The sequence below is a fragment of the Rhinolophus ferrumequinum genome, chromosome 24 (assembly GCF_004115265.2).
Source record: "Rhinolophus ferrumequinum isolate MPI-CBG mRhiFer1 chromosome 24, mRhiFer1_v1.p, whole genome shotgun sequence".
Taxonomy (NCBI): domain Eukaryota; kingdom Metazoa; phylum Chordata; class Mammalia; order Chiroptera; family Rhinolophidae; genus Rhinolophus; species Rhinolophus ferrumequinum.
In genome coordinates, this window is record NC_046307.1 from 13,021,686 (window position 1) to 13,049,609 (window position 27,924).

Below are 27,924 nucleotides of genomic sequence, written 5' to 3' on the forward strand. Positions count from 1 at the left end.
TTCTGATTATATCAATGCTGTCATTGGCGAGGGAAAAAGTATGGCCAAACACGTGCTGACTCTTAGAATCTTCTACCAGGAAGTAATATATGTCACATTCTGCTCACATTTCAAGTACAAGTCTCTTGTACTTGATGGGGTCACCATTTTCATGAATAATAATTAGTCTATCATAGACTTCTTATTATTAAATATGCAGTTCCCACTCCCTGTCACATGCAAATATACTTACCTCCTCCTGAAGGGAGAAAACCCTAAAGTCCCACACAGTCCCTGCTTTGAGCTCAAAGTCCAAGATTTCTGAGTGATATGTGTTCGTCTCCACATGAGATCTAGATGAGGTTCATTTTAACCTAGATACTACATGAACTAATAAAACACAGTATCTGTTCCACCCCACCCAATATAATATACAATAGTGAAATAGGGTCAGGAAAATTACAATAATACTCCCACTTGGAAAGTAGAAAGATGGAAATCACAATTCTAAAATCCCACTGGGTAATTACAAGGGTTCCTCTCTGGGGAAGGGGACTATTTCTTGAATAGGTCTTGATTTCACTCTCTAGGAGTGACTCCCTAATCCATTGTTCACCATGGCCCTTGGTTCTGATCTCTGGCAGGATGTTCCTTTTCAATTATTCTTGGTCACTGTGAAGAGGTCATTGGAAAATATTCCCTCCTTGGGGATTCAGCAGCTTTCTCTACATGTTTCCTTTCCATAGAACACTGGGGCCAACAGTTGCAGACTCTTTTCATCCAGGCTGGGGGTACTTTTGATGCATAATTCTTTCTCCAAAAATACTTGATTCTTTATTTTATTTTAATCAGCTCCCTATACTAAGAGCCATATCCACAATTCTTTTTAAGAGAATCCTGCCTCATTAGAATTCATTCAGGCAATTGAGCGTGTCAAGCTTCTGTTGGGATACACACACCCTTAGTCTCTTTTTCTTGATCATTTTATCAAACTAAAAAGGGCTTGATAAACATCACTTTAATAATTCCTTGATAAACATCACTTTAATCCATCCACAGGTTTTTAACTATGAGTGTATATCCTTGATGTGATAGTTTTATCTTTTGCCAGATAGAGATGAGAATCACTTGCATCATCCAAACCTGCAAGTTCTAAATTTCTCTTCTCTCCTACTTTGCTTTCAAGATAAGGAATTGAATTCTTTTTCTGCTTGTAAATCAGCCAATTCTTTTTTAAGCCCATCTCTTTCTTGTCATATCTTATCTATCAAATGCAGCCAACAATAAATAACTCACACTACAAAGATCATTCTATTTCTCCCAAATCTTCCCACGAAGAAAACTATAGGCCCAGATGACTTCACCAATAGGTTCCATTGAATAAATATTCAAGGGAGAAATAATTCCAATACTATCCAGATTCATTCAGAGAATAAAAAAAGAGAGTATTTTCTCCAACTCATTTTGGAAGGCTAGCATAACTCTGATAACAAAATCCATTAAGGACAGTAAGAAAAAGGAGAATTTACAGGTAAGCTCACTGAAGAACACAAAATGCAAACTTCCTAAACAAAATATTAGCACACAGGAAACTGCAACATATAAAGAGGATAATGTATGATTAATTTGTGTTTACTGAAATAACACAAAGTGAATTAGCAGTAGAATATCAATTAATATTATTAACCACAATCACAGAACAGAGGAGGGAAAAATGATCATCTAATAATGACAGGAAATATATTTTATAAAAGTTAATACCTATGCAAGATTTTTAAAAAATAAATCTTAGTGAACTGAAAAAAGAAGAGAATTTCTTAGCCTGAAATAGGTATGTACAAAAAACTTGCAGTAAACAACAGACTTAACAGTGAAATATTTAAAGCTTTGCATTTAAAGGATGCTGCTGAAACCACTTTTTATTCAACATTGTACCAGAGGCCCTAGCCAGCCCGTAAGGCAAGAATATGAAATAAAAGAATAGGGATTGTAAAACAGAGAAACAAAACTATCATTATTTGCAGATGGTAAGATCACAAATGTGGAAAACATAAGAATATTTAAGAATCAATTTTTAAATTAATAAGACATTTTAGCAAGATGGCTGAATACAAAATGCAAAGGAGAATGAAAATACATCATTATCAAAATTATTGGAATGCTGTGAAAGTAGTATTAAGAGGGAAATTTATTACATTACAGGCCTATCTCAAGAACAAGAAAAACCCCAAATAAACAACCTAACATACATCTTAAACAACTAGAAAAAGAACAAATGAACCCAAAGTAAGCAGAAGGAAGTAAATAATAAAAATTAGAACAGATTTAAATGAAATAGAGAACAAAAGACATAGAAAAAATTAACGCAACAAGAGCTCGTTCTTTTAAAAGATTTAAAAATTGACAAACCCTTGGCTAGACTCATTAAGGAAAAAGAGAAATAAACAAAAATCAGAAATGAAAGAGAAGTTACAATGGATACCAAAAATACAAAGGATCATACAAGAATACTATGAAAGACTATATGTCACCAAATTCAATAACCTAGAAGAAATGGACAAATTCTTAGAATATATAACCTTCCTAGAATGAACCACAAAGAACTGAAAAATTTAAATAGACCAACCAACAGTAAGGAAATTAAAACAATCATCCACAAGTTCCTCAAAAGCAAAAGTCCAGGACCAGACGGCTTCACTAGTGAATTCTACCAAACATTCAACGCTGATTTAATACTTGACCTCCTCAACCTCTTCCAAAAATTGAAGAAGATGCACTAATACTACCTAACTCATTTTATGAGGCCAACATTACCCTGCTACCAAACTTGGTAATGGTAACACAAAAAAAGAAAACTACAAACCATTGTGTGAATACAGACACAAAAAGCCCTAAACAAAATACTAGCAAATGAAATATCCCAAAAAGAATTTGCAAAATCAAGTGTATTTCCTATATATCAGCAACAATTAAAAAATGAAAAAATGTAAATACTGACTATACTAGCATAATATATATGAAGTATCTAAGAATAAATCTTTAAATCTATGCCAATCTCTATATAGAAAATGTAAAACTTTACTGAGAGAACTTTTAGACCTGAAAACATAGAGAGGTATACCAAGGTTAGGGGGGTAAACCCAAATAGACTCAACATTGGAAACATTTCAATTCTCCCAAAATGAATCACAGATTCAATGTAACTCCAATAAAAATCACTAGTGGTGATTATAAGACTAAAGAAGCTGATGCTAAAATTTATAAGGAAACACAAAGATCAACAAGAATAGTCATAAACAGTATCTACAGAAAAATTTGAAAACATTTATTCATAAAGATATATGTATCCCTATGTTTATTGCAGCATTATTCACGGTGGCCAAGACATGGAAACTACCCAAGTGTCTTTTGTTGGATGATTGGATTAAAGATGTGTCTTTTGTTGGATGATTGGATAAAGATGTGGTACATATATACAATGAAATACCACTCGGACATAAGAAAGATGAAATACTGCCATTTGCAATAACATAGATGGATCTTGAGAGTATCATGCTATGCAAAAAACGTCAGAAGGAAAAGGACAAGAATCATGATTTCACTCATATGTGGGTTACAAAACTGAAAGCAACAAATGAATGAAAACAAACAAACAAACAACTCATTGACACAGACAACAATATGGTGGCTACCAGAGGGGAAAACGGGTGGGGAGAGGCTAAAGAGGGTAAAGGGGGTCAAATATATGGTGACAGAAGGAGACTGAACTTGGGTGATGAGCACACATGCCATATACACATGATGAATGATAATATTTGACAATTGAAACTTATGTTATCTTATTAATCAATGTCACCCAATACATTTATTTTAAAAAAGCAATTTAAAAAAAGAATAGCCACAATACTCTTGAAGAAGCCAAGAATGAGCTGGGAATACTTATTCTGCATCAAGATTAATAAAATATAGTAATTAATATAGTGTGATATTGACACAAGAGTGGTCAAAAAGACAACAGAACAAATAGACAGCCACAAATAGACCTATGCATACATAGACACTTGATAAATGACAGATGGCACTGCAAAGTAGTAGGGGAAAGACTTTTTTTTTAAGTTTATTGGGGTGACAATTATTAATAAAGTTACATAGATTTCAGGTGTACAATTCTGTAATACATCATCTATATGTCACATTGTGTGTTCACCACCCAGGGTCAGTTTTCTTTCCATCACCATATATTGGATCCCTTTTACCCTCATCTACCACCTCCCTCCTCCCTTACCCTCTGGTAACCACTAAACTATTGTCTGTAAATCTTTGCAATAAATGGTTCTGGGACAATCAAATATATCTGAGAACAAAATGAAATTGTACTTCTATCTTAAACCATAAAAAATTCAATTCTAAGTAGATTATAAACCTAAATGTGAAAGTGAAGACTGAAAAGCTTTTAGAATATCTTCATGACCTCGGGATAGTGAAGAATGTCTTGAATTGGACACAAAAAGCATTAAAGATTGATAAATTCAACTACATTAACCTTTTTTGAAGATTAGGGGTGAGAGAGAAGATAATGAACTGGATCCAAATGGACTGAAACATCACAAAGTTGGAGAATAAGTGGTCTGAAATGGCAATAGGGATCTAGAAACAGATAGATGATAGATAGATAGATAGATAGATAGATAGATAGATAGATAGATAGATAGACAGACAGACGGATAGATGGATAGATGGAACCAATTCTCATTATTTGTGGTAGTTACGTTCTATAAAGTTGCCATAAACACTGAGTTACTGAATACTAAAACATTGATTCTAAAGAGAAACATATGATTAGGTTCCTGTGAGCCTGTAGTTATATTTTCATCAATTAATCAATACATAACCTGTTTTGAGTGTTTCTGTTTAAAGATAACTTATTTAATATACTCGCAGCAACAGCAGTACAAATCACGCCTGAATGAAGCTTATCTAACATGTATGTTTTCTCTGTAAGGTACAGCACAGCCTTCTGGCACTTAAGAACATTAGAAAGCACATCAGCATTACATTTGGGTGACTATTTTAAACAGTAAAATTGCCAACAAAAAGCACAAAAATTAGAAAAATATATTAGCACTAAATAAACCACACCAGAAGACACTTGTTTACAGTACAAGAGATGAGACAGGAAGGTAAAACAGTTGCCTTGTTTGACCTCAACTGGAAATGTGCTCATCAGATGATTCAAATTTTTCACCACTCTGTGCATGTCCTCAAATGACCTTGAAAGCACTGTGAGTTTAGACTTGGGGGTTACAAACACATTTAATGAGAAAGTGAATTCATAAATATGGACTCCTTGACTGAGGATCGACTGAACATACGTATACATGTTCTCTGAGAAGCACCATGTGAAGCTCTAGATGAAACAAGCAAAGGGGTGTAGGAGGGGTACAATGCCTAGAGGGACTTGCATTTTCAGGAATCCCCAAGGAATAACAGAGATGAAAGGACTATTTAGAATTAACTGATGCCAACATTCCAATGAAAATCTAGTAAAAAGTTCTTTTGGAGATTTTTATGCTTTGCCATTACAAGGTCTGACAATTAAGTTCATAAACTTGCCACCATGCGCTGACATTAGCTGCACTGTAGAAACAGCTCGGTAAGGTTTCCTAACCTGGTATATCAGTGTCTCACAGCTGTATGCGTGTAGACATGTGACACTGTCTTGCTGAGTGGCGTTTATTATTGTTGCATGCTTTTGTGTGCCATCGCGAGAATGTCTGAGCTTGAATGAGAGAAATAAACAAACATTAAGTGTCTTGTTAAACTTGGCAAGAGTGAAAATGAAATCAAGGACATGTTAGTCCAAGTTTATGGGGAAATGCCATGAAGAAAACGCCAATGTACAAATGGATTAAACACTTTTCTGAGGGGAAAGAATGTGCCATTGATGAAGAGACGTCAGGACAACCAGTAATGAACAAAACTGATGAAAACATTACAAAAATTCATCAAAGTGTGTGTCAAAATCATCAGCTGACTATGAGAAGCATAGCAACCAAGTAAACATCGATAGAGAAACAGGAAAATCTTAACTGAAAATCTTTGCATGAAAAAGGTATGTGCAAAAATGGTCCTGAAGGAGCTCACCGATGAACAAAGCAAAGGAGAGCTGAAATTTGCCAAGACCTTTTTGAGAGGCAAGACGATGTTTTGAGCCATGTTATCAGTGTTGATGAAACATGGGTGTATTAATACAACCCTGAAACAAAGCGTCAAAGTACACAATGGAAGCCAGCCAATGCTCCACGATCAAAAAAAGTTCCATCAGTCCAAATCAAGAGTCAAAACGATGTTGCTAACATTTTTTGATATCAGAGGGATTATTCATTAGGAATTTGTACCAACTGGAGAGTTAACCAAGTTTATTATTTGGAAGTGCTGAAAAGGCTGTGTGAAAAAGATGAAAACAACCTGAACTTTTCGCGAACAATTCATGGCTCTTGCATCACGACAATGCACCAGCTCACACGGCATTGTCTGTGAGGGAGTTTTTAGCCAGTAAACAAATAACTGTATTGGAAGACCCTCCCTACCCATCTGATCTGTCCCCCAATGACCTCTTTCTTTACCCAAAGATAAAGGACATATTGAAAGGAAGACATTTTGATGACATTCAAGACATGAAGGATAATATGACGACAGCTCTGATGGCCATTCAAGAGTTCCAAAATTGCTCTAAAGGGTGGACTAGGCGCTGTCATCAGTGCATAGCTTCCCAAGGGGAGTACTTCAAAAGTGACCGTAGTGATATTCAGCAATGAGGCATGGAGCACTTTTTCTAGGATGAGTTCACGAACTTAATTGTCAGACCTTGTATTTGTCTGCCAAAGCATCATAGGATACTAATTAGGTCTGGATATGAGGATACAGCCAACATATTCAAACATTGCATCCCAGACTGTTACTCCCTTAGGATAATTCCTAGAAATTAATGTGGGCTAATGTTTAGCCACAAATAAGGTTGTTTATAATATGGTGTTGTTTGTAATGAAGGGTGGGGAAGACCATCAATAGGAAACTTGTTAAATTATGCTCTATCCATAAAACGCATTATTATTGCTAAAGGAGTAATATCTTTAAAGTATCTCCTGATTTTTGTTCCCAATTCCCACCCCTATTTTCACCCTCACCCTCCTAACGTGATCAGCTATCATCAAAGAGAGGCAGGAGAAGGTGGGATCCTGTAATAAAAGTATAAAAGTAGGTAAGTCAAAAAATAAAGGATTATTTCTGCTGCCATTTAACAATCAAGCTAGCCACTAGCTCACAGAGTTCTTCCTGTGGAGTGAAGATACCCCTGTCCTCTATTAAAACTTCTCCTTAAAACTAGAGTTGGGAAGAATTTGCTGGATTGTGGAGAAGGGAAAAGATATGAGATAAAGTTGAAGAGGCAGACAGGAACTACATCATGTAAGACTTTGTAAGCAATAGTAAAGAACTCTTATTTTGTTACAATTGCAATTAGCGTCAAAAGGCATTAGGTAAAGAAGTGACATAACATAATTTATATTTTCTCAAAATTCACTCTGATACAATGTGGAGAAATGATTAAGAGGAGGTAAAAGAAAATGTAAGGAAACAAGTAACTACACTATTGCTTTAGTCCTGGCGAGAAATGACGATTGGTTTGGACTAGGATGAGCAGAATAGTAACAGAGAGAAAAGGATGGATTTAGGACATATTTTGGAGAAGGTAGTTCTCCAAAATGCTAAAATTGATTACATTACAGAGGTGATATTAAGATTATTTTCCCCTTCATACTATTTCCCAAGTTCTTAAAAATGTTCTTAGATTTGAAACAAAAAACATTTACTTTAAAATAATGAAACACTAAAATGAACAAATAAAATAAAATACATTTAAAGCAGACTGGTGCCTAATATTTGCAGGGCAAGAATATAAATGAAAGCCCCCCAAAAACATAAAATGGAGAAAAGACAGCCTCTTCAATAAATGGTGTTGTGAAAAATTGGAAAGTCACGTGCAAAAGAATGAAACTAGACTGCTGTCACTGTGTATCAAAATTAACTCAAAATGAATCAAAGACCTAAACCTAAGACCTGAAACAAAAAATGCATAGAAGAAAACATAGGTACTAAACTTATGGACTTTGGCTTCAAAGAGGATTTTATGAATTTGACTTCAAAGGCAAGAGAAGTAAAAACTAAAATAAATGAATAGGACTATATCAACATAAAAAGCTTCTGCACAATAAAAGAAACCATTGACAAAATAAGGAGGCATCCAACCAAGGGAGAAGATTTTTGCAAACAACACCTCTGATAAGGGGCTAATTCCAAAATATATAAGGAACTCATACAACTCACAACAAAAAAACAAACAACCCAACTGAAAAACGGGAAGAGGGCCTGAAGAGATATTTCTCCAAAAAGGACATACAAACAGCCAATAGACATGAAAAATGCTCAACATCACTAATCATCAGAGAAATACAAATAAAAACCACAATGAGATATCACCTCACACCAGTTAGAATGGCTATCATTAACAAGACAAATAACAAATGTCGGAGAGGCTGTGGAGAAAAAGGAACTCTCTCTCATATACTGTTGGTGGGAATGCAGATTGGTGGAGCCACTATGGAAGGCAGTGTGGAGATTCCTCAAAAAATTAAGAATAGAATTACCATACCCAGCAATCCCTCTCCTGGGTATCTACCCCAAAAATCTGAAAACATTCATCCTTAAATATATATGTGCTCCGATATTCATTGCAGTTTTATTTACAGTGGCTAAGACATGGAAACAACCAAAGTGATAGATGATTGGATAAAGAAGTTGTGGTATATACACAATGAAATACTATTCTGCCATAAGAAAAGATGAAATAGTGCCATTTGCGACAACATGGATGGATCTTGAGATTATTATGCTAAGCAAAATAAGTCAGACAGAAAAAGTCGAGAACCATATAATTTCACTGACATGTGGTATATAAAACTGAAAACAACAAAGGAACAAGACAAATGAAAAAACAAAAACTCATAGACACAGACAATAGTTTAGCGGTTACCAGAGGGTTGTGGAGGGGAATGGTAGATGAGGGTAAAAGGGATCAAATATATGGTGATGAAAGGAGAACTAACTCTGGGTGGTGAACACACAACGTGATATACAGATGATGTATTACAGAATTGCACACCTGAAACCTATGTAACTTTACTAACAATTGTCCCCCCCAATAAACTTTAATTAGGAAAAAAAAGAGAGAATTTATGTCATCAAAATGGCGGTCTGAGGTGAGCCTCTGGAAATCTCCCCTGGAATTTACAACAAATTTAACAACGATAACTCCACAAAGGACTCCCTGCACAGCAGACAGGCAAGATGAAGAGGACCACTACCGAATTCACCTAAAGGTGGGCAAATCTTGCAAGCGGGGGAGGAGGGAAAGGAGAAGTGCGGAGACGGAGCCACGGGGGCACAGGATGCAGACATAGCTCAGTGCTCCAAGCTCGCTGCATCCCAGAACTACTGCAGCTGCGGGAGAGGGAAGAACTCGGACTGCTAGGGCTCCGTTTATGGCCCACAGGGCTGAGGGGACAGCATATAACACGGCTGAACCCAACGCTCACGGCAGAGACCTCGGAACAAAGACTGAGGGAAGAAGGCTGAAAACGGTGGTTTAAGCCCTCACTGCCAAGCAGAAAAGGGAAGCCTTAGGCACTGAGATTAGCCGCCCCCTCCCTATCCTCCCAGAGCTCGCCCCGCCCCCACCTGCCCAGTGCTAGAAGCGGAACAGTAGCATGTCAGATCAAAAGAACAGAAAATTTGCAGTTCTGAGAACTGTGGTCCGCAGACACAGATTTGCAGCCCAACTAGTTCCAGCAAAGGGGAGGGAGCTGTGGAAGCAGGACCGGCTGTGGTGGTGGTCGCCGCCATTGCTCTGGGCCACCTCTCACAACTCACACCACCCCTATCCCCAACTATCGGGGCGGATCCCTGCAGGAGTAAACAGAACTGCTGAAACATACGGGCTCTGAATCTGGTGCAGAAAGAGCTTTGGAACTTCAAAAGCTCTCCGCATCCCCACAGGGATGCGGTGCCCTATGACCCAGGAGAACTGTTAACAGAGGAGAAGCCCGCCTTCCAGGGAATACCCCCATCGTGTGAGAAGCTGGAATAGTGCAGAGAAAACATAACACTACAGTGTGAGAGAGAAAAAAAGGCTGCAGTAAGAGAGAAAATAAAACATTCTACAAACAAGTACTGGAAAACAAAAGAAAGACCTCTTCCTATGAACCAGTTGCAGAACCCACTCCTGTAGACGTCTAGGAAGAGAAATAACAAATCATTAATTGCCAAGAATAACCAAGGCAACAAAACAGCTCAGAAAGAAAGTGAAAAGTCTCCAGAAAACGAACTTAAATATATGGAAATATATGACTTAAATGACAGAGAATTCAAGATTGCTGTTCTGAAAAAACTCAATGAGATGCAAGAAAACACAGAAAGGCAGCTTAATGAACTCAGAAACACAATCAAAGAACAACACGAACATTTTACCAAAGAGATTGAAATTTTAAAAAAGAACCAAATAGAATTTCTGGAGATTAAGAATTCAATAGAAGAAATTAAGAATGAAATAGTCAGCTTAGGTAGTAGAGTTGACCAAATGGAGGAAAGAATCAGTGACATCGAAGATAGAAACCTGGAAATTACACAGATGGAAGAAGAAAGAGACTTGAGACTTAAAAGAAATGAAAGAACTCTACAAGAACTTTCTGACTCCATCAGAAAGAGCAATATAAGAATAATGGGCATACCACAAGGAGAAGAAAGAGAGAAGGGAACAGAGAGTATATTCAAACAAATTGTCGATGAGAACTTTCCAAACGTGTGGAAACAACTGGATCCTTGAATCCAAGAAGCAAATAGAACACCTAATTACCTCAACCCCAACAGGACTTCTCCAAGGCACATTGTGGAAGCTGTCAAAAATCAATGACAAAGAAAGAATCCTCAAGGCAGCCAGGGAAAAAAAGACGGTAACCTACAAAGGAAAGCCCATTAGATTATCATCAGATTTCTCAGCACAAACTCTACAAGCCAGGAGAGAATGAAACCAAATATTCAAACTATTGAAAGAAAGAAATTATGAGCCAAGAATAATATACCCAGCATATACCTTTAGATATGAAGGAGGAATAAAGACCTTTCCAGACATACAAAAGCTGAGGATATTTTCTAATACGCAATCTGCACTACAAGAAATACTAAAGGAGGCTATTCGACCACCATCAACAGGGACAATTTGTGGCAACCAAAACATAAAAAGGGGAGAGTAAAGGCCTGAACCGGAATATGGGAATGGAGAAAGTAGGCATGCTGAAGAAAATAGAATACTCTAAATATCAAAATTTCTTTTATATAAACTTAAGGGTAACCACTCAAAATAAAAAAATATCCAGAACTGAAACATATACTGTAATAAAAGACGAAACAAAGGGAAACATCATAAAATAGCACCACACAGAAATAATAGACAAAAACAAAAAGGCAGAGAAACAATGGAGACACAGTCTTACCAGAAAACTAAAGATAGAATGATAGTAAATCCTCACATATCAATAATTACCCTAAATGTAAATGGACAGAACTCACCAATAAAAAGGCACAGAGTAGCAGATTGGATCAAAAAACTAAACCCAACCATATGCTGTCTCCAAGAGACTCATCTCAGCTACAAGGACAAGCATAGACCCCAAGTGAAAGCATAGAAATTGACACTCCAAACTAATGGTATCCAGAGAAAATCAAGTGTAGCTATACTGATATCAGACGAAACAGACTTCCGGTGAAAAAGGTAACAAGAGACAAAGATGGACATTTCATAATGGTAAAGGGGACTATACAACAAGAAGACATAACGGTCATCAATATTTATGCCCCCAATCAGGGAGCACCAAAATATACCAACAACTACTAACAGAACTAAAGGGAGAAATTGACCAAAACACAATTATACTTGGGCCCTAAATACATCATTGACCGCTATGGATAGGTCATCGAAACAGAAAACAAATAATGAAATAGCAGCCCTAAATAACACATTAGATGAAATGGACATAATTGACATTTATAGAGCACTTCATCCTAAAACATCAGACTATACATTTTTTCTAGTGTACATGGAACATTCTCAAGGATAGACCACATATTGGGACATAAAACTAACCTCAGCAAATTTAAGAAGATTGAAATCATACCAAGCATATTCTCTGATCACAAGGCTTTGAAATTGGATATCAACTGCAAAAAGAAAGCAGGAAAAACCACAAATACATGGAGATTAAACAAGATACTTTTAAAGAATGACTGGGTCAAAGAAGAAATTAGAGGAGAGATCAAAAGATACATAGAAACAAATGACAATGAAAATACATCCTACCAAAATTTTTGAGATGCAGCGAATGCAGTTTTAAGAGGGAAATTTATATCATTACAGGCCTATCTCAAGAAACAAGGAAAACCCCAAATAAATAACCTTACATTACACCTTAAAGAACTAGAAAAAGAAGAACAAATGAACCCAAGGTCAGCAGAAGAAAGGAAATAATACAAATCAGAGCAGAACTAAATGAAATAGAAAACAAAAAGACAATAAAAAAATTAATGTGACAAAGAGCTGGTTCTTTGAAAAGATTAACAAAACTGACAAACCTTTGGCTAGGCTCACTAAGATTAAAAGAGAGAAGACACTAACAAACAAAATTAGAAATGAAAAAGGGGAAGTTATCACAGATGCTACAGAAATACAAAGGATCATCCAAGAATACTATGAAGGACTATATGCCACCAAATTCAATAACCTAGAAGAAATGGACAAGTTCTTAGAAACATATAGCTTTCCTACGCTGAACCATGAAGAACTGGAATATCTAAAGAGACTGATCACCAGTAAAGAAATTGAATCAGTCATCCAAAACCTTCCCAAAAGCAAAAGTCCAGGACCAGATGGCTCACTACTGAATTCTACCAAACCTTCAAAGAGGATCTAATACCAATCCTGCTCAAACTCTTCCAAAAAATTGAAGAAGAGACAGTACTCCCTATTTCATTTTATGAGGCCAACAGTACCCTGATACCAAAACCTGGTAAGTACAACACAAAAAGAGAAAACTGTAGACCAATATCTCTGATGAATACAGATGCAAAAATCCTAAACAAAATTCTAGCAAATCGAATGCAACAATACATTAAAAACACTATTCATCACGACCAAGTGGGGTTCATCCCGGGGCACAAGAATGGTTCAACATATGCAAATCCATCAATATGATACGATACATCACATAAACAAAATAAAGGACAACAATCATGATTATAGCAATCGATGCAGAAAAAGCATTTGATAAGATTCAACACCCATTTATGATTAAAACACTTAATAAAATAGGTATAGAAGGAAAATACCTTAACATAATAAAGGCCATGTATGACCAACCCTCAGCTAATCTCATAATTAACGGTGAAAAACTGAATCCCTTTGCTCTACGTTCAGGAACACAACAGGGCTGTCCCCTATCACCTCTGCTGTTCAACATAGGGTTGGAAGTCATCGCCAGAGAAATCAGGCATGAGAAAGAAATAAAAGGCATCCAAATTGGGAATGAAGAAGTTAAACTGTCACTCTTTGCAGATGACATGATGCTATATATAGAAAACCCTAAAGACTCCACCAAAAAGCTATTAGAAATAATCAACGAAAACAGTAAAATTGCCGGCTACAAAATCAACATACAAAAGTCCATTGCATTCCTATATAGTAACAATGAAATCTCAGAAAAAGAAATACAAAAAAACAATTCCTTTTGCAATTGCAGCAAAAAGAATAAAATACCTAGGAATAAACTTAACCAAGGATGTGAAAGACCTATATGCTGAAAATTACAAGACATTTTTAAAAGAAATTGAAGAAGACGCAAAGAAATGGAAAGACAGTCCGTGCTCATGGATTGGAAGAATCAACATAGTTAAAATGGCCATATTACCCAAAGCAATATATAGATTCAATGCAATTCCCATCAAAATCCCAATGGCATTTTTTTTTAAAGAAATAGAACAAAAAATCATCAGATTTGTTAGGAACCCAAAAGACCCCAAATAGCCAAAGCAATCTTAAGAAAAAAGAACAATGCTGGAGGTATCACACTCCCTGACTTTAGCTTGTACTGCAGGGCAACAATAATCAAAACAGCATGGCAGAAAAACAGACACGTAAACCAATGGAATAGAATTGAGAACTCAGAAATAAAACCACAGAAATATGGACAGATAATTTTTGACAAAGAAGCAAAAAACATACAATGGAGAAAAGACAGCCTCTTCCATAAATGGTGCTGGGAGAATTGGATAGCCACGTGCAAAAGAATGAAATTGGACTGCTATCTGTCACCATGTACCAAAATTAATTCAAAATGAATCAAAGACTTAAGCATAAGACCTGAAACAATAAACTGCATAGAAGAAAACATAGGTACTAAACTTATGGACCTTGGGTTCAAACAGCATTTTATGAATTTGACTCCAAAGGCAAAGGAAGTAAAAGCTAAAATAAATGAATGGGACTATATCAAACTTAAAAGCTTCTGCACAGCAAAAGAAACCATCGACAAAATAAAGAGGCAACCAACTTAATGGGAGAAAATTTTTGCAAACAGTGCCTCCAATAAGGGGCTAATATCCAAAATATACAAGGAACTCATGCAACTCGACAACAAGAAAACAAACAACCCAATTGAAAAGTGGGCAGAGGACCTGAAGAGACATTTCTCCAAAGAGGACAAATGGCAAATAGACATATGAAAAAATGCTCAACATCACTAATCATCAGAGAAATGCAAATAAAAACACAAGATATCACCTCACACCAGTTAGAATGGCTATCATCAAGAAGACAAATAGTAACAAGTGTTGGAGAGGCTGTAGAGAAAAAGGAACCCTCATACACTGTTGGTAGGCATGCAGATTGGTGGAGCCACTATGGAAGGCAGTGTGGAGGTTCCTCAAAAAATTACGAATAGAATTACCATATGACCCAGCAATCTCTCTCCTGGGTATCTACTCAAAAAATCTGAAAACATTTATCCTTAAGGACATGTGTACTCCAATGTTCATTGCAGCTTTATTTACGGTGGCCAAGACATGGAAACAATCAAAATGTCCTTCAATAGATGAATGGATAAAGAAGTTGTGGTATATATACACAATGGAATACTATTCGGCGGTTAGAAAAGATGAAATAGGACCATTTGTGACAACATGGATGGATCTTGAGATTATAATGCTAAGCGAAATAAGTCAGACAGAAAAAGCAGAGAACCATATGATTTCACTGATATGTGGTATATAAACCAAAAACAATAAAAGAACAAGACAAACAAATGAGAAAAAAAAACGCATAGACACAGACAATAGTTTAGTGGTTACGGGGGGAGGAGGGTGGTAGATGAGGGTAAAGGGGATCAAATATATGGTGATGGAAGGAGAACTGACTCTGGGTGTTAAACACACAATGGGATTTATAGATGATGTATCACAGAATTGTACACCTGAAATCTTCATAACTTTACTAACAATTGTCACACCAATAAACTTTAATTTAAAAAAAAGAAAGAAAGCCCATACCATCTCTAAAAATGTGAAATTCATAAAACAATCTATTAAATAAAATGTTTAATCCACATAACTGGACAAAATAAAAAATATGTGTAAAACAACGATATTTATATGACTGAAAGGTAAACTATCAAAGACAACTGAATTTAAGTTATTATTGCATGTGTCTGGAAAGAATGTTGATGAGCTGGCAATGTATGGATGAATAATGAAGACATACATAATTTATAAATTACGATATGTTCCATAAAATTTACTTTCTTACCTTGACTTCATCAAAATCAGTTATGTTGTTAAACAAACTTTCCTCATAATTTGAGTTATATTGCCCATAAGGATCTAAAGAATTGAAAATAAATTTTAATTTATTCAAAGTGTATAAAATTCGAAGATACTGCCATGAAAAAATACACATTAATGTAAAAAAAAAAAATTAAAATTATTTTCATATGTTTTCTAAACTGCCCAAAATTATCTTTAAAATTGAAAAGCAATGTACAAATTATAATTAACAAACACCAAACTTTAACTAAAATTATTACAATAAAGTTGAGACTCATGTAATTTTTCTAAAAACTAAATCCTATTGTATATTTTTACAAAAATAGAGCTATTTACAATTCTAGGGTTAAAGACTCAGCCATTGCCTATGTCAACAACAGATATCACATATGTTACCATGTTTCCTCGAAAATAAGACAGTCGGACAATCAGCTCTGAAGTGTCTTTTGGAGCAAAAATTAATATAAGAGCCAGTGTTATAGTAAAATAAGTAAAATAAGACTGGGTCTTGTATTAATTTTTGCTCCAAAAGATGCATTAGAGCTGATTGTCCAGCTAGGTCTTATTTTCGGGGAAATACGGTATATCTGGGCCTTCATGTATGAAATTTAAGAGTAATGTGAATTGTCTAATACTGCAAAATATTCATCAGCTGCCGTGGAACACTGTTACAAACATCAACCTAATTTCTGAGTAGAACAACAGAGTGAAATACAAAGAGAAACAAGAAAATAGAAGTACTGGAAAATAATTCATTATGGAAAAATCCATTGCATTTATGCTAAGTTAATTCTTTTTCTTTTTTCTCATCTAAGAACTTCTGCCACTCAAATCCTCTCCATATTCCAAAGCAATGTCCATAACCAACATCAACAGCCCAATAATCTTCATGGCATTCAGACATAATCACCTTTTGTTTCAAGGGGATAGGGCAAGTGATGGCGAGAAGCGTATCTGGGGCCTGAATAGTGTTAGTCATTAAATATCTGGATTACAAATTGGAGTCTGCCAGTACGGAGTGCTAGATCCCTAATGACACATTTTTTAAAAAGATTTTATTGGGGAAGGGGAACAGGACTTTATTGGGGAACAGTGTGTACTTCCAGGACTTTTTTCCAAGTCAAGTTGTTGTCCTTTCAATCTTAGTTGTGGAGGGTGCCGTTCAGCTTCAAGTTGTTGTCCTTTCAGTCTTAGTTGTGGAGGACGAAGCTCAGCTCCAGGTCCAGTTGCCATTGCTAGTTGCAGGGGGCGCAGCCCACCATCCCTTACGGGAGTTGAGGAAGGCAACCTTGTGGTTGAGAGCCTGTGCTCCAACCAACTGAGCCATTCGGGAGGCAGCTCAGCTCAAGGTGCTGTGTTCAATCTTAGTTGCAGGGGGCAGAGCCCACCATCTCTTTTGGGACTCGAGGAATTGAACCGGCAACCTTGTGGTTGAGAGCCCACTGGCCCATGTGGGAATCAAACCGGCAGCCTTCGGAGTTAGGAGCATGGAGCTCTACCGCCTGAGTCACCAGGCCAGCCGACAATTTTTTTAATGTTTGTGATATATGAGTGCTCTAAGTACAGGATCCAAGATAGGGGCCCCTCTCGCCCAGGTCTTAAGGTGGCACTCTAAGCTTATTACGTGAATAGGTCATCTAAGATCTACTAAAATCTAAAGAAAAAACAATTAATTCAAGCACGTTAATCATAACAGCTTTTCTTTTTTAAAATGCATATAATGAGAGTGATATTTAACAAAGTCAAAAGTCCCTTACAGAGGTAAAGACAGCTGCAGCTGGGTGAGTGAGAAAAAAACAGAAAGGCTTTATTTACCAAACGTCTGGAACAGTTTATCACTTGTAACACGGATCACTGGGACTTTGAGTTTGGACATTACTAAAATTTTTCAAGATGCTCCTCAATCTTGATTTTCCCTAAACTGGTAAAAGTGTGGGCTCAAAAAATCACCTAATGTTTTAGTTTACATTTATCAAGGTATATCAGATTAAATGTGGTTTATAACTAACATGTATACAATTAAAAATAAAGCATATAATGAGAGAGAAAATATCAAGGCTCCAAGGGCTCTGGAGAGACGGGAGAAATCACAAACTTAGTTCTTTCTTTGGATACTTTTTTCAACTACATTGTCTGCTATCTGAGCCTATTAGTCTATGAACTAACTTTTGCAATTAAAACACTGAATTTTAACTGAAGCAAACAAAACCCCAATGTTTGCTAACTTTTATCACCAGTAAGTACAGCACAGGATTATACCAAACATCCCCTTAAAAATTATAAAACGACTCTGGTTTTACCATTCTCAAATTCTCACACTCATTAGACTATCTTTGGTTAACCTAGATTATATACTTCTACTAACAGAAATTTAAAAAAAAAAAACAACTACCACTTACTGAATATCGACTATGTGCTATCATCATTAAGCTTCAAAATAATCCTGCCAGATAGATGGCAATATTCACCTTATGAAAAAAGGAATCAAAAGCTCAGAGAGAAGCTCAAGGTGACCCAGCTAGGTAATATGGGAGACTCTGGGTTCAGAGCCATGACTTAGGCTCCCTCTCAAAATCTTCACCAACATCCCAGAGGACTAAGATGATCTCTTAGTGTCTACCAATCCTGAAGCCACCGCTAGTGTCTGCCAGTATTTGATGTATGGAAATAATATTTGTTTTTCAATAAGCCCTGTAGTCTTCCAAATTTTGCTACTCTCCATACTTCCAGTACAAACAGGTAAGTAATGGGGATACCACTAAAAGGTGACTGGATTAAGAAGAGGTATGGTCCCTGAACTCCTTTGACCACATTTACTCTTCAAGTTCCTACAGAGGAGAAGATTGGCTGCCACTCCTGTAGTCCACAACCCCTTCGACCCTGCCACCTACTCTACACAGCCTAGCAAGGGTCAATAAAACACAGATACGTAATTTCAATGTTGTTGACTGCCTGAGAATTTTGAGTTTTTATGAGTTTGGTGTATTGGGTGAGGAAATAGAATTAATTCGCATGGCTTAGTTCTAAAATCTGGGGTTCCATCACTGAATCCTTGGGATAGGAAATATTCCAGAATGTCATTAGTCTATCCAGTAAGTGATGCCAAAATATCTTCAACCACCTTTGGTATTCTACAAACTTGTTTCTCAAAGCCTTCAAACACTTTCACTATAAGGAAATATTTCTTATATTTAATCTAAATCTCACTTTTTCAGTCTTTTGTAAAATGAGAAATATTCTCCTTCTTGTAAAAATTTTTAAATACAGAGGAGGCTTTTCAGTCCCCACTTTTATTTAAGCAGCTCAGTTGTCAATTTCGAAGTGGGTGGTGAAAATCTTATATAATAATCCACACTTTCCTGGGGAACCTGAGGTTAATTTTAATTTTAAAATCATTTTATTAATATCATAAATTACAGCAAAATTAGGAATAAAATCCATCTTTTAACTGATAATAAATTCTCTAAGAACAATTACTAATGTTTACTAATAATTTTACAGGAATAATTAACTCAAATGTCTGATTTTGGCAAAGCAATTTTTTAAAAAGTAAAATATATATACCTGTGTGTCATAAAATGCCACAGATTTTCAAAATGCACTCATTATCATTGCTACAAGATGACTGAAAGTGACATTTTGAACACATCTTTTAAACAGCTCCATCTAATATCACTGCTGCTGAAATTTCTGACTCCTCCCTTCTGGCTCTTCAGTGGCCTCCGATCCTACTGGATTCCAGACCTCAATCTTCCGTGTGATAATTTCAACTCTAGGGAACAGCTTCTGAAATGAAGCCATAGATTTTTGTTGGACAAATAGGCCAAAAAGGGAGAGGGGTATGTTGTGACTTGGAGAGGTGGCAAATATGTCATCTTCAGACAGAGAAATAAACTTAAAAAAACAATCATGGAAATGAAAGAAGAAAGAAAACGTAGATGAAAAGAACAGCAGTACAGCTAGAAAATTTCCAACAGGTAAGAAACTGGGAAATAAGCCTCTAAAATGCTAAAGAAAAATCTTGCAAATGTGTTTTTCAAATGTTTATTTCATGTTAAATAATCCAGTGTTAAAAATATGTGAAGATTATTTTTTTATTTTCAGTTATTTTTATTATTAGTTTCAGGTGTACAAAACAACATAGTGAAAATATGTAAAGATTATTAAAAATTAGAGCTGTGGTGCTTTCAGGCCTAATTATACCAGATGTCTTCTTGCTTATGTGATCTGTGAAACAACCCCGCAGTTTTAGAACGCACTGTTGTAAATTATCAAAAGAAATAAGCAAATGTTAGTATTGGCACAATGGGGTTTTAATTACTTTTTGTTTATGTTTGTAAATAAACTTAAAAATCTGGTACTTATTTTCATTGGCAGAGTTTAGCTCTCCATTCTTGACACATTTATGGTGTTGTTATTTTAAAGAATTAAAAACCTTAACATCCCTATAATGACAAGCTCAGTCATTAGCCTTCACAGAAAATTAAAGCCAATTCAGACAACCTGTGTTGGCTTGATTTTAAAAGTAACTATTAGATTTTGGGAGATGAAATGTATACATTTTCCAGTAACACTTTATATGGACTCAGGCAATTGTCACATTCAAGAAAAAACAGATAAACATCTGCAGCAGATAAAATCAAAGTACATGCCATAAAAGAACAGATGAGTCAAATGTTACATTCAAATCTTGAAAGACAGCACACACTTCTGCAATAGATAGACATGAAATTTTATTTTCAAAATAGGTGAATAGTTGAATAGGGTAAGGAATTTGCATGATGTGGAATAACCAAGCCAATTACACTTTTTAATAAGACTGAGAGAATAGGCTTTTGTTTTTTGATGCTTCTTACTTAACATACTACTTTGTTCTCACGGAAAGCTGTAAGATGCATCTTTACAGAGATTCTAGTTCTATTTGTTCTCATGAAGCACAAATGATTAATTTAACTGATTTTTTAATGAAATGATAAAAAAAAAAACACTAGAACTATTACTTTGTATATGGTTTAGAAAGTAGAAGTCTTATTCCTGGCTCTGCTACCAACTACGCAACAATGAAAAAGCCAGTAGGTCTTAGTGGCCAGTGACTTATTTGTCTACTCTAGATAGAATAAAAGTTTCATTGCTATCTAGAGTACAGGACTGCTGTAGAGATCAAGTAAGACAGCCCACCTTGTCAGCATTTAAATTCTTGAGTGAATTAACGAATGGGGCAGTACTTTAAAAACCAAGCCCTAAACAAGTGTGAGATGTTACTTGTTTCAACACAGCCATAGAATCCGTATTCCTAGAGGTTTAAGGAAAAGGAGTGAGAGGTCTACTGGGGGATGCTTTCAGTGTGGTCCTGCCCTGGTTTGGGACCCTCACATACATACTTGGGGAGTGATGATATGCAAAATTTCACTTTGCACAGGCCACAGACTCCCTGAAGTTACATGAGGTGTTTTGTTTTTTTTAACATAAAACTCCCTGAAGTTTTTTTTAATATAAAAGAAACAGCAAATGTTCTACTCATATGCTTTTAATACTAAGAGCAAGAAACACAGAAATTTCTTCAAAAAATATAAAACAGGAGGCAGGAAAAAGAGTAGAAAGAGCATGGAACTCTCTGAGAGCCAGGAGACTTGGATTCTGGTCCCAGTTCTGCCAGTAATTAACTTCAAAGTCACAACATCTGTCACATGAGAGGGGTACATTAGAATACCTCTAGAGTCTCTTCCAGGTCAAAACACCGTAGCACCAAATAAAATGTAAAAGATAATCTAAAATATGCTGCAGCTTTTTTGTGTTACGGACAATTAAAGGAAAGGAAGAAACAGAAGAGAATGAGACAGATAGACAAAAAGAGAGGAAGACAATGAGAGGTAAAGAAAAAACACAGAGACACCAAAGGAAAGATACACATGAACTCTACCCCTAACGCTGTACTCAACCAAAAAAAAACGTCGTTTAAATAGAGACATAGAAAAGGACACGCACTAACAAAAAGACATTCAGATACAGAAATAAATATGCATATAGAGACTTCGGTGGAGTAATGCTCTTATTTTGTTCATCTCGAAACTTTTAAACACAAAACTATCAAAAAATGTGTAATGTAATGTTTTACTTTTACATTAACAGGCATAAATGGAGCCAGTTCAAGGTATGTGCCTCACGAGCTAGATACAATCAAGTTGAAGGTTGAAGACTACCAGTCTCTGCCATATGCTAATCATATTTGGGGGCAAAATATCACTTGGTAATTCGAGATCTCACGTCCTTCATTTCCAACCAAACAAACCAAAGGTAAACTTTCCTAAAATAGAAATGTATCCTAAGATTTTTTTTTAATCAAGGCTTAATATTATTTTACTTCCAGATAGGCAGGATTTACTATTTTAACTTAATAGTTACCAATTATCTAAGTGTAAATCCCACGTTGCTAGTAAAAGCCCATATTGGGGATTTTCCTGTTAATCTTCTCTGTACTGGATAATGTAATTCCAGCACTCCCCTTTGGTTCCCTCCCATATGAGGCCCACCTGACCTTCCGGCTTTTCTGAGCGTCACACCTCTATAGCAACTTACAGACTGGGGAGCTAATGTGTACTTTGCTATTAATCAGTGCAGGGGAGGCTGGAAGGGTCTCTAGGAAGTTGCAGACCTGCTGTTGCAGGGTGGTGAGTGAATCCCATTCACGGAGCCCAGACAACCCAGATCACCCGAATGGACAACCAAGGGTTCCTGGTGTTTATTCCTATGTATCTTACCAATCTGCAAGGAACTCTGCAAAACTGTATGAATTTCCACATCTGTAAAGAGGAAACCGTTATTCAGACCTATCTTTGCAGGAGCCATAGGAAGCTTTTCTTTCTTGTAGACAATAAGAGCAAGGAAAGAAAAAAAGCATAAGACTCTGCTGGTTTTGTTTTGCTTTTAGCTTAGCTCTTGGACCTTTCTGTATTTTGGTTTCTGTCTACGAAATGGAAAAAAAATCCCACTTCTTTCCAGCAAACTTGATGTTGGAGAAATAAATAGTGCAGCAGATAGGAAAGCACTCATAGCTCTCTGGAGGTTGGGGGTTAGGTGAATTCAGTTCAAATGAAACATTCAAGAAGGATAATAACACTATGAGCACGTGAATTTGCAGTGTTGAACAATTTATGCGATGTTTTAAATGTATTATTTCATTGATGCTTACACTGAGGTATAAAATAGGGAGGCCATTTTAAAAATTTCACTTTAAAGATGAAGAAATTGGGGCCTAGAGAAGGGGACTGACTTATCCAAAATCAAACAGCTGGTTAGCAGCAGGACCTGTCTTCTGACAGAAAGCCTAGCGCCCATTCTAGCCTACCAACCTGTACATGTAGTGATTGCCTATTTCCTGTTCATGCCTTTCATCTTCCAACGGAAGCTTGTTTGGTAGAAGGTCTCTACTGAACAACCAAAGCTTTCTATTTCTTGTTTACAGCTCTAGTCCACTGACTGTCATAAAGAGCTTACGTTTGCCTTGGCATTCCCCTTCAACCTGTGAACTCTAGGTCTGTGGAACCTCTGAATCACCCAAGCCCTAAACCTTCACAGCAAATACCACTGTTTTTAAATTTTGCTCTTTCTACTTACCACTGCATCACATCCAAGCCACAGATCAGTTCCTTGGGTCTTTCTTTATAAAATACACCGTCTTTATCAACAGTTTCTATTCATCTGCGGTATTTTTATGGTGTTCCTCACTGTGGTATCTATTGTTAAAACCACAACAGACATCAACAGGTATTCTTAAGGTGATTTCTTTCCAATAAGAATTTGCTAAGCCTTTGAACTCAGAAGAATGTGAGAGCAGGCCAGGGTAATTTCAAACAGCAAATAAAAGTTCGTTCTCTTTCATTCCTATTGCTCAGCTTCCTTTAGCAATGTTATTCATGTTGTTTTCCTCAGATTTCTAAAGAATAAACCAAGATAATGGGGTATTTTTTTTTCCTCTGCCTCTTTCAACGTGTCCTCTTTGGGCCAGAAATCTCAGCACTTAGAATGGCGGGGGAATGATTCATTGTACCTGTTGTATATCCCGGTATGAATAATTCCACTGAATACGACCACCCTAAGCCATGCTGAGCCATAGGACCAAGGCCTCCCTTCTCTTGGAAGTCAGAATAAGGGACCCAGAGAGCGGGGGAGTTGGAAAATGCTTTCTAAATAAAGTTAATTCTGAGTAACAGCCCACTAGGCACTGGCTACCTTGCCTTGATCTCCAGAATCTGAGCAACGTACCCATAAACTGCCTGAGCAGAATATGCCTTCAGCTTGAGAGTGGAAGAAGTGCAAAGAGGAGTCATAGCTACTCCACTGCAGGAATGACCTGTGATTCTAGCCCCCAGACTAAAGGCTGTAGACTACCTCTGGGCAGTGGCACTGACACATTTTATTCAGCACCCATATCCTGAACACCTACTATGTACTCTATGTTGGGGCTGAGGGACAGATTCAGTTGCATAATCTCATTTAATCCTCACAACAACTGGAAAAGACATTGTTTATCCCCATTTTACAAATAAGGAAACTGAGCAGAAAGGGTACCTGACTTATGTCAATGTCATACAGATACCAAGTGGTGGTGCTCCATTTGGAACTCAACTCTCGACAGCAATTCTGGCCTCCACCGCACAGCACACACACAAGACACAGTGTGACGGGATGGGAATGTGTATATGGGCTGCCTTACAGTTATCAGAATGCTGTCCATTTCCTTACTCATTAGTTCTATGCTGACGGCACAAAAATAGCACCTTGGGAGGAGGGCAAGGACAGAGAGAGACCCTCTGGATATCTCTCTATGTCCACAGTGTTCCAACTATAGAACTGTTCAGGTTTAAGAAGTTGTATTAATATTCTGGGTTATGTTTAATTTTTTTAGGATTTCAAGAGCATATTCAAGTCATTCATGCATTTCCATCAAGCACAAAGATCAAGGAAGATTAAACCCTACTAATTACTCGCTGGAAGCCTCAGAGCAAAGTACTTCCCAAAAACTGATGGTCCAAATATCAATTCATAATACAAGTAAGCTTAGAAAACCTTCTTACAACCCTGACAAAATGGAACTTTCCCTACACCATGCAGCATCTAACAAAACCAATGCAAACAGCAACAACTCTGCATTTTTCTACTTTGAGTCCTGTCACCCCCCTTCTCTGGCCTTGCTCCTACTGCTCATAGCCTACATTGTGGTCCTGATCGTGGGCCTCGTCGGAAACCTCTCTCTGATCATTATCATCTTCAAGAAGCAGAGAGAAGCTCAGAATGTCACCAACATACTGATTGCCAATCTCTCTTTCTCTGACATCTTGGTATGTGTCATGTGCATCCCTTTTACTGTCATCTACACTCTGATGGACCACTGGATCTTTGGGGATATCATGTGCAAACTCACCTCCTACGTGCAGAGTGTCTCCATTTCTGTGTCCATATTCTCACTTGTGTTAATTGCTGTTGAAAGGTATCAGCTGATTGTACACCCTCGCGGCTGGAAGCCCAATGCGTCTCATGCCTACTGGGGCATCACACTGATTTGGCTTTTCCCTTGTGTTGTCTCTTCCCTTCTTCCTGTCCTACCGCCTCACCGATGAGCCCTTCCACAACCTCTCTCTTCCACTGACCTCTACACCCACCGGGTAGCCTGTGTGGAGAACTGGCCCTTCAAGATGAACCAGCTCCTCTTTACCACATCCCTGTTTATGCTCCAATATTGTGTCCCTCTGAGCTTCATCCTCATCTGCTACCTGAAGATCGTCATCTGCCTCCGTAGGAGAAACGGGAGAGTGGACAGGAAGAGGGAAAGTGAAAGCCGGCTCAATGAGAACAAGAGGATCAACACGGTGTTGATCTCCATTGTGGTAACCTTTGGGGTCTGCTGGTTGCCCTTGAACATCTTCAATGTCATCTTTGACTGGTATCATGAGGTGCTGATGAGCTGCCACCATGACCTGGTATTTGTAGTCTGCCACTTGGTTGCTATGGTTTCCACATGTATAAACCCTCTCTTTTATGGCTTTCTAAACAAAAATTTCCAGAAGGACTTAGTGGTGCTTATTCACCACTGCCAGTGCTTTACATCTCGGGAAAGATATGACAATATTGCCGTCTCCACTATACACACAGATGAATCCAAGGGATCATTAAGATTGGCTCCTATATCAACAGGTATCTAAAAATTGTTAATACTTAATACTAAAGCCTTTCCTGAACGGGAGATGGAGAGGTAATGGCTGAGGATAGGGCAAGATGCATAATGAAGAAGCCAGAACCAAAAAAAGAACAACTTTATGCTACTCAGTTTTGCTTTGGGACAGACCTGTCTGAGTCATATATCACACACACACACCCACACACACACACACACACACACACCACCTCTTTTTTCTTAGGAGACTAATTCAAACAACTTAGTTGCCATCATTTGACAGTGAGAAAGCAAGGGAGGCAAGCAGCATTGATGGCTGGGAAGCAAAGTTCCCAGATACTATTATTCAATGGAATAGCCACAAAAGTTATAGCTAATGATATGCCTAATAAAAACAATGCTAAACCTCCTTAGTGTTGAAGCAATTTCACTTGAAGATATGGATACTGAAACATTCAACAACGTAACTATTGAATTAATTAGCAAAGTCAGAAAGCTCCCACCACAATTTATTAGTTAGCTAACAAAGTAAGTTTGGATTGAAAGTTAAAGGAATGATTTTAACTTAACATTTAAAGTAACTATTGTAATTATAACTAATTCCAAGGCCTGAATCAGATTCTCTAGTTTATGATAACAGCACATTTTCTTCACTAACAATGCTATTAGCACCACTAGAAACGGCCACAAACTCTTTTACACTCCAATTATACTAGAAATCACATTAATTATCTTGTTAATGGCCAATGTAGATAGAGCTTTCATTTCAAAATGGCTTTTTATCCTTAATTCTTTATGTATATTAAGTAGAGGTCATTAAGACTCTATCATTGGGTCTGAGGAATGCCACCAACAGCACTTTTATAATTAGTTCCAGATTTTTTAAAACCTTTCTTAAACCTTATGACTTAAACATTTAAAAACTGTTCTTCATCCTCACAGAGTTCTTATATAGAAGAATCAGATAGATTGCTTTCATAAAGAATATTCAGCTACTATTCAAATAGCCATTAGCTCAGTGACTTCTACTAAATCACGACCAGCTTTATCTCTTCCAATAAATATCCCTTATACTATTAAATTTGAACTACAGCTTACTTTTATGTTTAAAATGTAAGTGTATTTCTTTCTTTCTTTTGAATAAAAGGTAATGTTTCTCTGAATACCCATGATTTTTCTATTATGTTTCTTCTTAGACATTAGCCCTCATGCTTTCCTCTCCTGAAAAATCTCTTTCTCTCCTTCTCCTTCTCTTTTGGCCACCCTCCTTTTCTTCCTCCCTCCTTCCATCTTTTCCTTTTCTTCAGAATTTCTATTTTTTCTGTTATATCATTTTGGGAAAATGAACAACAAAAGCACTGCAGAAAGCAAAATGAAATAAAATATAACAGTTTCATAATATTAGCTGCAAATAAAAACTTTTATCTAAAAATCAATTTCAAATGGTGTCAGTTTAGAATCCTAAAGGTACAGGACTATAACCCCTTCACCCAGAAAGCAATCAACTCCCTAGATACTTTTCCTATCTCTTCTGACAGATAGTGATTAGCCCTGTAATTAAGACCAATAATACCAATGCAATATTTTACTTACTTGATAAAGATATATTGATTCTAGTTTCCATTACTAAAATGATTCTGATTAAGTGACTGAAAGCAGGAAAGGGCTTTCATCAAACTCTAATACCACCTTTTCCCCTCACCCCTAGAAATACACCCAGTCTTCTCTAACCCTGGTCCCAATCCTAAACATTCAGAAGAGATTTCCAAACTCTGATTAAATATTACGGTGTT

The 27,924-nt window shown here is 36.8% G+C and overlaps 2 protein-coding genes and 1 long non-coding RNA gene across 7 annotated transcripts in view; 2 read left to right on the plus strand and 1 right to left on the minus strand.

Moving 5' to 3' along the window:
• Positions 1–27,924, minus strand: part of KLHL3 (kelch like family member 3) — a 251,706-nt gene that overhangs the window by 152,998 nt on the left and 70,784 nt on the right. The window lies entirely within an intron of this gene.
• LOC117016870 (uncharacterized) lies at positions 19,508–24,949 on the plus strand. The gene is made up of 3 exons (XR_004421982.1): positions 19,508–19,937; positions 22,090–22,254; positions 24,866–24,949. It is a non-coding gene; the product is annotated as an uncharacterized LOC117016870 (long non-coding RNA).
• On the plus strand, positions 25,047–26,728 carry LOC117016866 (neuropeptide Y receptor type 6-like). Its single transcript, XM_033096644.1, is given in 3 exon segments — positions 25,047–25,522; positions 25,524–25,594; positions 25,597–26,728. Coding segments are annotated over 3 exon segments (1,110 nt in total). The 3' UTR covers positions 26,160–26,728.